At 52.4% G+C, this 12,772-nt stretch overlaps 1 protein-coding gene across 7 annotated transcripts in view; it reads right to left on the bottom strand.

The window, feature by feature from the left end:
* Positions 1-12,772, bottom strand: part of SYNPO (synaptopodin) — a 74,105-nt gene that overhangs the window by 15,740 nt on the left and 45,593 nt on the right. The window contains exon 1 of one of the 7 annotated variants that reach the window (XM_074379133.1): positions 11,510-11,530. The exons of 4 other annotated variants lie outside the window; for them this stretch is intronic. Coding sequence is in view for 1 of the 3 variants with exons in the window: in XM_074379125.1 (XP_074235226.1) it covers positions 4,443-4,509 (67 nt within the window). In the remaining 2 variants the exon portion in view is untranslated. Of the gene's footprint in view, positions 1-1,630; positions 1,841-4,442; positions 6,753-11,509; positions 11,531-12,772 lie in introns of those variants that run through there. 2 more of the 7 variants (XM_074379125.1, XM_074379134.1) reach the window with 2 other exon arrangements.

Below are 12,772 nucleotides of genomic sequence, written 5' to 3' on the forward strand. Positions count from 1 at the left end.
GACAGGTACCCCACTGAACCCTCAGTCAACCCGGCTGTGGCCTGTTTTTGTGCAGGTCACGATGCCCCTACCGCCTCCCCACCTCAACTTCTACAGGGCCAGGTTGGGGTGCTAACCCTTTAAACACCCACCCTGGACATTGGATCAGGAGCCCTGAAGACAGCCCTTCAAGAGAGGAAAGGGTGGAGGGCAGGCACAATGAAAAGCTGCCTGAGGTCAGGAGACTTGGGTCCAACCGGGTAAACCCTGAAGCGGGGGTAGGCGAGAAGCCCCAGCACAGCCATTAGAAGGGGGTTTGCACCGCCCGCTCTCACGACTGAGCACCCTGCAGCCCGGGCGCAGTGCTGGGCACCTGACTCTCGCCACCTTGTTCAGTTCTCACAAAAGCTCCAAGAGATAAGTCCTGGGTTCTTCCCATTCTGCAGGTGAAACTGGGGCTCGGAGAGACCTGCCCAGTGTCGCACAACCTATGAGTGGCAGAGCTGGACTCAAAACTCAGAAAGTCTGGCTCTGAGTCTAATCTCTTAACTACTCTCCTTCCAGACTAGGCCTCTGGAAAGAGGAAAAGCAAGAGAGGCTCTGGTGCTCTTGGATGATGGTCTGCGGAGCCCTCTGCTTCCTGATCAATGCCCTCAGCAGTGGCTTCTACCCTGAAAACCCAGCTGCCTAGAACTCCTTTCTCCCACTTCTCCCTCGCAGGAGAAGAGTCGATAAACTCATTCTTACTAGGGTAGAAATGGCTGATAGGGCATGAAAGATCAGTAGAGTGGGGAGGTCACAATGTTGGGAGTCAGGAGACCTCAGTTCTCAGTTGGCGCAGGCAGGGACAAAGCCTTTCCCCACCCCTACCACCCTCTGTGGGCAGCTGCCTGTTCTGCCCACCACTGGGGCCCGTGTGGATGGAGGAGCCACAGGAGGGAGGTGGGGCCGGGGAAGGGAGGCCAGAGCAGAAGGTCAGGACACGGAGAATTCTAGGAAATGCTTCTTCACACGATGCCGTCAATGGGAGTGTCGAGCCAGGGTCGGGTGGGTGGGGTGAGACCGAGCGCGGGGTTGGGGGGGTGGTGGTAGGAATAGAGACTGGCTCAAGGCAGCCCATTGTGGTTGTCCGGGGGTCTTGGCAACAGGAAGGGTAAACAGGCTGGGTAAACCACCCCCCTGGTGAGGTCAGGAAGGAGCTAATGACTGGCCACTGCACAAGCTCTGGCTCAGCTGGGGGCAGGAAAATGGAGAGGCCTGAGTAATGGCCTGGCTACCTTGCCAGCCCCTTCCCCATTCCTCCCACTGAAAGGAGGAAATGACACAGGCTCCATGCCCTGGGGAGCTCTCCATCCCCAGAGTCGTGGTGAGTGCAACCTGACTGGGGTCGGCAGACTGCCAGACCTCCTCTCGGGAGGAGAATAATCTAGGCTTCAGTGGGAATGACTGCCGGGCATGGGAAAAAAAACACATAAATGGGGTGGGAGCCCCAGGCCCAGCCCCTGCCTCACCACTCACAGGCTGGCAGAAATCACCATCTACCTCTCCCTTGATGCCCAGAGGAGAGACTAAGATCAGAGGGGGGCTGCCACACGCCCTAAGCCATATCCCCCAAGCCACAAAGGCACCTCCCGGTGCTCATCTTACTCACTCTGCTAGGTCCTCCCTGAAGCCCAGCTTCCTCCTGGATGCTCCCGCCGGCCTGCGGGCCTGGGTTCTCAAAGCCTCCGGCAAAGGCAGCCAATCGCCTAGCTAACTAAGCCAGGAAAATCCCACATCGACAGCAACACGAAGGAGCTGGATATGACTTTTCTCCTCCACAGATGACTCAGCCCAGCCCTTTATCAGGAAAACCGATTTTGCAACAGCCTTTTAAATGGCCTCTCCACCCCCAGTCTCTCCCCCGCCAATCTACCCGCCCCACGCTGCCAGATTCATCTTCCTCCCTCTGGGCTCCACTCATGTCTCTCTCCTGCTCAAAACCCTCTGCTGCCTCCCCAGGACACGGAGGATCAAGAGGAGAGTCCTCATCCCGGCATTCAAAGCCCCTGCCGTCCAGGCCTGCCCGAGAGCTCACTCACCTTCTCTCTGCGCCCTCAGCAGCAGTGGAGGGAGTTCAGTGGCTTGCAGCTCCCGCAACTGCACGGTCAATGCCTGCCTGCCTGCCTGCCGAGCAGCGTTTGCACAGACCCTGCTCCCGGGAACCCTCCTCTGTCTCACATCCTTTCTACATGCCCTAATCCCTCAGATTTCCGGCCTACCTAGAAGGCCACCACCTCCTCCAAAAAGCCTTCCCTGATGCACTGATGTTCTATCTGTACCACTTAATAACTGCAGTGTAACATTCGTTCTAGCCAAAGTGATCTTTCGGGGTGTGCTCACCACACGCCAGGTACCAGGACAGGGCCTTACTTCACTTACTTCCACAGCAACCCTGAGGCCAGCACTGCCCTCCTCTCCTCGTCAGAGAAGACACTGGCTCAGAGGGGTGCAGTGACTTGCTCAAGGTCGCACAGCCAGCCAGAGCAAGAGCAGGGATTCAAGCCCGGGGTGCCCAATGTCCAGTCCAAGGCCGGTCACGTGGGCCATGCTGCCCCCTCCCAGTGTTTTGCTTTGTAGCAGTCAGGGTCTGGGCCTTATTTTTCCCCAGAGATTGCAGTGGCCTTGAGGGCAGGGGCCTCCGCTGCTTCACTTCTGTGTTCCTGCCTTGTCCCCGCCACGTCTTCTACTGGCACTTGCAGAATAAACAGGAAATCTATGAGGATGACGAGAGCCAGCATTCTGGGGGCATCAGATACTGCCAAGCCAAGGGTTTCACATGTCCTTTCTCATTTCATCCTCACAGCAACCCACAGGGAGGTTCCCTTAGCCCCATTTCGTAGATGAGGAAGACGAGGCACATAGAAGCAGCTAACTCGTACCAGGTTTCACAGCTCAGCAAGGGGCCCCGCGATCTGACTGATCTGAAGCCTGGGCGCCTTCCTTCTGAAGAGGTCCCCACAAGCACACTCACCTTCCCTGCTCACCCACCCAGGCCCAGCCCAAAGGCCACTTCTTCTAGCAAGCCCTCATCAATCCATTCAGATTCCTAGATCAGTGCTCCTCCCTTGTTCAATCTGGCCCAGAGGCCTCAGATCAGGAACAGGGCTCAGAGGAAATAGCAGGTTGAGAAAACTCAGAAACCCAAGGGAAGGAGGCTGGGCCTGGCCAAACTTCTGGTTTCTCTCTGTTGGCAGTGGGTTGGGATCAGGGAGGGCAGAGAGGGAGGGGTAGGGGGAAGCCAAGATGAGGGCTCCTCAGTCAGCGCAGGCCTGACCTGACTTCTATCCTTGCAGACCACAAGCCCTGCTCCCTGCTGGCTGACCACGGCCCTGCCAAAGGCCAGGAGCCACGGCCTCTCTCTTGCCCACTTTACTGGGGTAATCACTAATCTATAATCGGTAAGTTTTTAGAAACTTTGGAATGGTAAGTCAGAGAGAGGCAGGCTGAGCCCCAGGTATACAGCAACCTGCAAAGGGAGGGCTCACAGAGAGGATCACAGGGTCACAGCCCAGGCTCCCTCCTCTCCAGGCCAGCCCTGGTGAGCTAGGCCTCTGCTCACGGAGCCCCCTCCTGCCGTTTCACCCTCCCACCCCCCGCTCCCTGGAAGCCTTGGGAGTACAGTAAGGACTGTCACACCCTGCCTCCCCACATCTAAAAGACAGAAAGGTGGCAAGCCAGGGCAGGGGAAAGAGGTGGTTTTCCCTAGACCGTGCCTCTGCCAGGGTCAGGGCAGGGCCTGGGTCATCTGTGGGTCCCTTCCACTCTTCCCAGGGCCTGGCCCACCGCAAAGATGTGGTCCTTCCCCTTAGTCCTGTGTTAGTCTAGGGCCAGGACTGGTCTCTGTCCTCTCTCAATGCCCCCAGACTCAGCAGAAACCATCACCCCGGAGGGGTTGAAGCCATCACCGTGTTGACTAAATAAACTACTGAAGGACAATCACTTCCACAATCTAAAGCCTCCCCCTTCACATTTTGCTCCACCATTCATCCTTGGAGACGACTTTTAGATGTGTCTAAATCCAAGAGTCATCTAGATTCTAGATCAGAGATCTAGAGGGTGGTTCCTGGGAGTGGTAGGAGAAGGAAGGAGAGAGCAACATGTTTGTGAGAGAAGAAGGAGATGAAATCTCAAATCACTGTGTTAGACCTAAGAGGAAGAATGTTTCATGAAGTGAGGGGAAAACATAGAGCCTAAGAGTAAGATGAATTAGGATGAAGCAATCCAGGAAGGCTTCCTGGAGGAGATGACATATGCCCTAGATCTTGAAAGATGGAGAGAAGGAGGCATTCCAAGCAATGAGGATAGCTCAGTAGAGGCTAGGAGGTTCAAGGTAACCCTCACCCCACTCCCTTCCCTACCCCCATACCCCAAATTAAGACCAGCTGAATAGAAAAGAAGCTTTGATAGAGTAATACACTTACTGGGTTTGCCCAGAAGCCAGGCGTGAATGGGGAGAGCCAGATACAGTTCCATGGGAGCCATGTACATTACCAGAGACCAGAACCTGGGCCTCTGGGTGGGTTACACAAATGTCCCCGCTCCTTGGGCCATAAGGCCAGCTGGGACCCTCCATGTCCGCCTCTCTAGCCATCTGTCTCAGTAGCTTCCTTCTTATAGGAGAGGACGCCGTGCAGCCCAGCCGAAAGTGAAGGCCAGAGCCCGTGGTAAATTCCCTACATTCCTTCCTCACAGAAAAATAAATAACTTGGGAGGAAAAACGCAGGAGGAATGATAATGACAAAGTCACCACACATGGGGTAAACAGTGGAGTGATGAGGTTTATCCCTAGGCGGTGTCAACACCAGCCCGGGGTTCTGGGACAGACAAACCTGCCCCCAACCCATGCGGGTCCCCCAGACAGGGTCTCAGGCTCACTCACAGCTGCCAAAGAAGGCGCTGGGAATCCCTCAGTCATGGCAAGTGGCCACCGTGGGCAAACTCATTGGGGTCCGGGTACACTCACGTTCATTACTGAGCACTTCTAATGTGCAAGGTGTTCCGTTTCAGTTTTATCATTTTTCATCATGTTTTATTTTATCCTCACAAGCTGTGAGTTGGGGAGTACCATTATTCCCTTTTTTTTTTTTTTTTTTTTTTTTTTTTTTTTTTTTTTCTGAGGTGGAGTCTTGCTCTGTTGCCCAGGCTGGAGTGCAATGATGCCATCTCAGCTCACTACAACCTCTGCCTCCTGGGTTTGAGCAGTTCTTCTGCCTCGGCCTCCCAAGTAGCTAGATTACAGGTGCACACCACCATGCCCAGCTAATTTTTGTATTTTTCTTTAGTAGAGACGGGGTTTCACCATGTTAGCCAGGCTGGATCAAACTGGACCACTGACCTTGTGATGTGCCTGCCTTGGTCTCCCAAAGTGCTGGAATTACAGGGATGAGCCACTGCACCCGGCCCATTATTCCCATTTTACAGATGAGGAAACTGAGCCTCAAAAAGAAAAGTTTTGTGATTTGTCAAGGTTATTTGGCGAGTGAATGGACTGTGGTTTTCCAGCCCATCTCTCTCTCCCCTATCCATTCAGCCTGCCTACTCCTCCCACAGACAGCCCTCCTTTACCAAATCCAATGAGAGGGGCAGCCAGTTCTTCTCCCATCTAAGGCTCAGCAAGACATACTGGGCTACCTTCAGTAAATCACTTCACCTCTCTGAGTCTCAACTTCGTCATCAATAAAACAGGGAAGATAATATCTGCTTTGTAGAGTAGCTGCTGGGTAAATGAGATGCAGCAATGATTTCTAAAATATAAAGCACTAGGCACACCTTTGCGGGGCAGTTAACTGTAGGCTTTTGCACAGACTCACCTCTGCGTAACTCGACCAGGCTGGGGCTGTATCTGTCTCTCTCCCTTTACCACCTGTCTTGGGGTCTGGTCTCACTCTTCTGCTCACAATCAGGCACGACCCAACCCTAATCCCTTCCCAACACCCCCCAGCATCCTCTCTGCACAGGGGATCCCTGTGTCACTTCTAGCCAGTGTACTATAGGAGCAAGAACCAGTTCTGAACCTCAGGCCCCCTCAGAGGGGGGCACATGGTTCTGGGGTGCTGGCGGCCGCTGACCCTGCCATGCTCCTCTCCTCCGCTGCCATTCACCAATTACCAGGCGGGCCTGGCCCTGCTCCAGCAAGAGTCTCCTGCCAGGGAGAGGCTGAATCATGCAGTCCCGCCCTCCATGTTTCCCTCAAACTACAAAAGAAAAGAAGACTGGAAGCCAGGAGATTTGGTTCCAAGGTCTGTCTTATCACAATTTGGGTGAGACACCGAGCTGATCCCTGATTCTCTTGGGGCCTCAGTGTATCCAATTTGTCCAAAGGGGGGACTGGACTGTCTGGTGGTTCCTACAGTGTGGTGCCCCCATCACTAACGGAAGCGAGAGGGATTTTAGGTGGTGCCCTGATATTTAAAATCTCAACAGTTACGTAAATTTCAAATGTGAATGGGAAAAGAGGTATAATGAACACACCCAAACTGTGATCTCAGGTATATTACTGCTTAAGGGGAGGCTAAAGTGGGCATTTCACTAACAAAAAAAAATTTTTTTTTTTGAGACAGAGTTTTGCGTTTGTTATCCAGGCTGGAGTGCACAATCTCGGCTCACTGCAACCTCCACCTCCCAGCTTCAAGTGATTCTCCTGCCTCAGCTTCCTGAGTAGCTGGGATTAGAGGCATGCAGCACCATGCCTGGCTAATTTTGTATTTTAGTACAGATGGGGTTTCTCCATGTTGGTCAGGCTGGTCTCAAACTCCTGACCTCAGGTAATCCACCCACCTCGGCCTCCCAAAGTGCTGGGATTACGGGTTTAATCCTGCCACCGCACCCGGCCTTCACTAACAAAATTTAAAGAAAGTATGTGTACGTGGTGCATGGATTCATTCATTTAACCAGTATTGATTGTACAACAACTAAGGTCCAGGCACTGTTCACAGCCAAGAAGGGAAACAGATTAAAATTTCTGCTTGCATTCGAGTAAGGAAACAAGATAATAAATACACAAGTAAGTCAGATGGTAAATGCTGTAGAAAAAAATTAAGCAGGACTTGGAGGTGTATGGACTTTAAGGGGTGAGAAGTGATTTGCAATGGTAGACATGCTAACCAAAGCCACCCTCACTGAGAAGGCACATCTGAGCAAAGAACAGAAGAAGGTGAGAGAGTGAAGCGTATGCTTGTCTAGGGCAATACATAGTGCAGGCAGAGGGAACAGCAGTGCTAAGGTCCTGAGGCAGGCTCATACCTGGGAGGTCTAAGGATGATACATATGATACGGAGGTAGGACACGAATAAGCAAAGGAGAGGCTGGGCGTGGTGGCTCATGCCCACCCAGCACTTTGGGAGGCCAAGCTGGGCAGATCACTTGAGGTCAGGAGTTCGAGACCAGCCTGACCAACATGGGGAAACCCTGTGTGTACTAAAAATATTAGCCAGGCATGGTGGCGAATGCATGTAATGCCAGCTACTCGGGAGGCTGAGGCAGGAGAATCACTTCAACCCAGGAGGCAGAGGTCTCAGTGAGCTAAGATTGTACCACTGCACTCCAGCCTGGGCAACAGGGTGAGACTCCCACCTCAAAAAAAAGAAAAAAAAGTTGTTTTCTTTAATGGTCCTTCTCCTTTTGAGCTTCGGGATCTCAGGGATCCCCCTGCATTGTGACCATTTCTATACATGCACACATACACCCGCAACATACACGCATTCTCAGTAGCCTCTTAAAGCTGGAGAGCCTCCAGCCGGCAGCAGCACATCCTCCCCTGCACGGATGCCCACACACAGAGGTGCTGCTTGCTTCAAGCCTGTACTACACACAGCAGAGCGTGCCCAGGCACGCATGCACACCCACAGAGGGGGCAGGACATACACACGAATATGTGCACACTGAGCACCTACAGGTACACGGGACTCATGTGGAAGGCTGGCATGGATGGACATGCATCAGTTACACACCTTGTGGGACATACGTGTCTCCTTCCTGCCAGCCTGCCCTGTCTTCAGGTACCCGGATTAGCAGATGACTCTTGCCTTGAGGGCACATGCTACCAGAGGATGGAAAACGCACCGATGGTCTCGTTTCAAATGCACTTCTCCAGTATCTCTGCACCTCAGTCATAGTCTCGCTTTTCCAGGGGTACATTAAAATCTGCCACGTGATGCTCAAATGCGTCAGGGGATCATGTGGCTGTGGAGAGTGTCCCCTTTGTGTGTGTGTGTGTGTGTGTGTGTGTGTGTGTGTGTGTTTTAAGACAGGGTCTCACTTTGTCACCCTGGCTGGCAGGCTGGAATATAGTGGCATGATTACAGCTCATGGCAGCAACCTTCAGGGTCAAGCTATTCTTCTGCCTCAGCCTCCTAAGTAGCTGGAACTACAGGCATGCACCACCACGCTTGGCTAATTTTTAAAAAAGTTTTTTGGGCCGGGCGCGGTGGCTCAAGCCTGTAATCCCAGCACTTTGGGAGGCCGAGGCGGGTGGATCACGAGGTCGAGAGATAGAGACCAACCTGGTCAACATGGTGAAACCCCGTCTCTACTAAAAATACAAAAAATTAGCTGGGCATGGTGGTGCGTGCCTATAATCCCAGCTACTCAGGAGGCTGAGGCAGGAGAATTGCCTGAACCCAGGAGGCGGAGGTTGCGGTGAGCCGAGATCGCGCCATTGCACTCCAGCCTGGGCAACGAGAGCGAGACTCCGTCTCAAAAAAAAAAAAAAAAAAGTTTTTTGTAGGGATGAGGTTTCACTTTGTTGCCCAGGCTGTTCTCAAATTCCTGGGCTCAAGCGATCCTCCCGCCTTGGTCTCCCAAAGTGTTGGGATTATAGCATCAGCCACTGTGCCCAGCCAAATGTCACCCTTTCTATCCTGATTGCAATTAAACGGGGTAAGCCATGTGAAGTGCCTAGCACAGCACCGTACACCTTAGCACCACCGCCAGTATCCTCACTCGTAGCAAAGTCCTCTCCACCTTCATTCCTCTAGGGTACTTGGGGGCAGCTGAAAAGCAGAGGGAAAGGACCAGGCCAGGAGCTGGAGATCTGGGTTTTAGCCTCGACCTGGTCTCCAATTCAATGTGAGGCCTCTGGCAATTCGTTTCCCATCTCTGGAACAGATAAAAAACTTGTAGGTACTTCAGAATCCCTCAGGGAATGTGGTCAAGATGCAGATTCCTGGGCTCTACCCTAGACCCGTGAGACCACAGAATATGCACCTTAACAGGCTCCTGTGAGCGGTCTGTGCACTGCCACACTGGGGACCTACTGGGCTCTAGAACTCATGATCTTATAAATAAGTGCATAAGTTAGTTACCACAAGAAAACGTCTGGAACACAGACTTGCACCCAGTAAGACTCCATCATGATAATAAAAAATGCATGTATTAAAATATATTTCTATAATTGTCTTTATTTTTAAATTTTTTTATTTTAATAGAGGTGAGTTTTCACTATATTTCCCAGACTGGTCTTGAACTCCTGAGCTCAGGCAGTCCTCCTACCTTGGCCTCCCAAAGTGCTGGGATTATAGGCATGAGCCGCCACACACAGCCTATAATAATTATATATGGTAATGTTTTAGCATTCCTTGAATATGCACAACACTTTGACAGTTTTCCTAGCAGTTTTCATGCATCAGAGATAGAGACAGAGCAAGGATTGTTATGCCATTTTACAGACTAGAAAACTGAGGCAGAGAAAGGCCAAGGGACCTGCCCAAGATCTCTGCACATGTGCCATTGGCTCCCAGCCAGGACCATTGGCACAGCCCCATAAGATGCCCCACCTCAGGCCTTATCCTCTCATCCCATATGGTTTTGACTCCCAGCCCCCAGTGTAACTGTCCTTCTACTCCAGGTTTATGAAAACTCTGAGCACATATGACTTCTCTGTGACTCTGCAGAACAGGACCTCAACCAGTTACTTTCTTTCCAGCCACAAGATCCCTCTCACCGGCAGCCCAGGGAGTTCCCAGAGCCCTAACTCTACACGCTGCCATCTGATCTAAAATAGTTGTTTTGTTTTAACTAATCTGAGTTCAACCTGATCACTAGCTATGGTGACCTTTAGCAAGCCTTATATGTGCTAAGCCTTAGTTCCCTCTAAAAGTGTCTTAATTCCTACTCTGCTGTGTCATTGCTCGGATCAGCTCTCACATAGGCACAGGCCTAAAACCTACGCTACTGCACATGAACTCTCTGGCTAAAGTGTGAGCTCCTGGATGGCAGGAACCCTGTTTCACCCACCCATGCACCCCCATCTACTTCATGTGATATGTGCTCAATGAATACATGCTGAATGTGTGATGAAAGGAAAGGATATGGCCAAAGCAACTCTTTCCTAGTCCTAACTGACCATGGTGTTTCATGAGTCATTTCCCAGGTCGAGGGGTAGGGACTCTAAGCAGGGCTGATCAGGGCCAGAAGGGATGGTTTCTGGGTCCTGGGAAGCTGCCCTCCCATCTGCATGCTGTGGACCGCCTGCCATGGCTGTGACGAAGGCCACACTGGGAGGGCCGTGTTCTGGGAGCCCTGAATGTAATCCTGTTGACTCAGACATAAATAATGCACTAGTGCGTTCTCTCCTCACCACCCTGTCACACTAAGAATAGCATCGGCTATTCTTTCAGGGATTCCAAGGGGAAGAGGGCAGGACAGCAAGATAGGGACAAGCAGGGAAAGATGTCACCGGGCTAGGGACCATCAAGCACCCCCCTATCCAAACCCATAAAACAGAGGATCCTGGAGGGCAGAGCCAAAAGGGCCCTTAGAGGCCAACTGTCAGGACTTCTCAAGGGGCGAGCAGATGGCACCCGCCCCTCTCCCAGCCTGTTCTCTTTTCCTCCTCCTTTCTGACGCCCGTCCTAATAAAGCCTGTGCCTCTAACTTACCCCTCCACACTCCTCCCGCTCCTTGTTCATAGGATGAATAAATATAGAGTGGGTGAGTGCCCTCTTAGGTGTTTATATGTAAAGCTTTAGAGAGGGGAAAAGACGCTATAGATTTTCATGTATCTTAAGTTTAAAAATAACTGACCTAGAACAGTGCTTCTCATAATTTAAAGTACATGGGAATTACTCAGGAATGTTGTCAAAATGCAGATGATAATTCAGGAAGTCTGGGATGGGGCCTGGGATTCTGCAGTTCTAAAAAGCTTCCGGGTGATGCTGATACTGCATGTATGGGCCATACGTTGAGGGCAGAAAAATTAGAGTATTTTCCTATGACAGAGTTAAGGAAACTGACGCCCAGGGAGGAAAAGGGGTGTGCCCTAGAGCGTACAGCAGAGCTGGGCGCAGAGCAAAAGCCTCCCGACTGCCATCCCAGGGCTCTGGCTTCGGGGTTGGTGGCGGAGGAGGGGGTTGGCGTCTGGAGTGGAACAAGGGACAGGCAGCTGTTACAGGCAGTGGGAGTAGGTCCGGGGGAGGCATTCATTCAGACACAAGCTGACCCTCCTTTGTCCACAGACTCCCACAGGGAACAAAAGGAAGTAAGAACTCACCTGAACAGGGGCGCTCGGCTGGAGTGACCACCGCCTCCTGCCCAGGAATGCACTCTCACCAGCTTGCATCTGAGGCCTGCTGGGCCTCCGTAACCTTCCTTAGAGCAGGGAGGGATGGTCCCAGACTCTGCATTCAGCCACCTCATGAAGTGGCTGGGGGGAAATGAATGGGATCTGTTGATAGCACTATCAGGGTGGACAACCAAGGGGAAAGAGAAAAGGAAAGGAGGAAAGTCCTGCCTCCCAGATCAGGACCAGCATGCTCCTCATCCTATGATCTGCCTCAAGCCCCTTCGCAGGCTCCAGGCTCTGTACCACCAGCCCCACTGCCGCGACCCCTGCACTGCAGCTCCCAAGGTGATGCTTTACCTCCCAGGCTCCAGCCAGGCTGGGCTTCTTCCCAGTGCTCAGCCAGCCAGCCCGGCCCCTTCTCCCCTCTAGGCCTCTGCACTGGCTGCTCCTTTTCCTAGAGCCCTTTCTTCCCTTGCCCCTTCGGCGGCACCTCTCTGACCATACCTCTCATCTTTCAGGTCTGTTCACAGGTCCCAAGGCCCCTCAGAGGTCACATTCTCCTGCCACAACACCCTCTGCCTCTCCCCCAAACGCGCATCAGCTTTGTAATTTCCATCAGAATTTGTTTTCACGTCCTTCTGCCTATCCCCACAGGGCAGGGACCTTGGCTATGTCCATGCCCCTGTGCCTTGGCCACCGCTGGGGCTCAGTAAACATCTGCTGTAAAAGAACAAATGCTTGAAATACTGCTCACATCACAAGTGCAAAGCCTCCTGCCTCCATGCGTCCATGTGACCTCACTCACCCAGACTTGTACAGGATTGGGGTTTGCACTATTATCTGGGTACAGGCCTCTGCTCTGCTGCGGCCTGACCGCTATTTTAACAGAGATCAAAACATGACAATACTTAAGTGGTAGCTCTTTTTTTTTTTTTTTTTTAGCGTCAGTGGCCTCTGCAGGTTGCATCGGCCTCCCTGCGTGTGGTCTTCTGCACTGTCTGTCAGGTCTAAATGGGAGAAGAAATCTGGGAAGAACTTGGATTGACAGCATTACTCTGTCAATGGTTGAGGCCCAGAAAGGGAAAGGGCTCATTCAAGGCCACACGGCCAGTGTGTGGGGATGCCAGCCGCCCCTGGCACAGCTTAAAGTCCACAGCTGAGCTTCAGGCCCACCCAAGCTCAGTGAGAGCACCATCTGCCTGGAGGCTGGGCAGGGATGGAGGAGGAGAGGAGAGGGTGGATGGGAGCATT

Source organism: Saimiri boliviensis, chromosome 1 (genome assembly GCF_048565385.1).
Source record: "Saimiri boliviensis isolate mSaiBol1 chromosome 1, mSaiBol1.pri, whole genome shotgun sequence".
In the NCBI taxonomy this organism is placed as follows: domain Eukaryota; kingdom Metazoa; phylum Chordata; class Mammalia; order Primates; family Cebidae; genus Saimiri; species Saimiri boliviensis.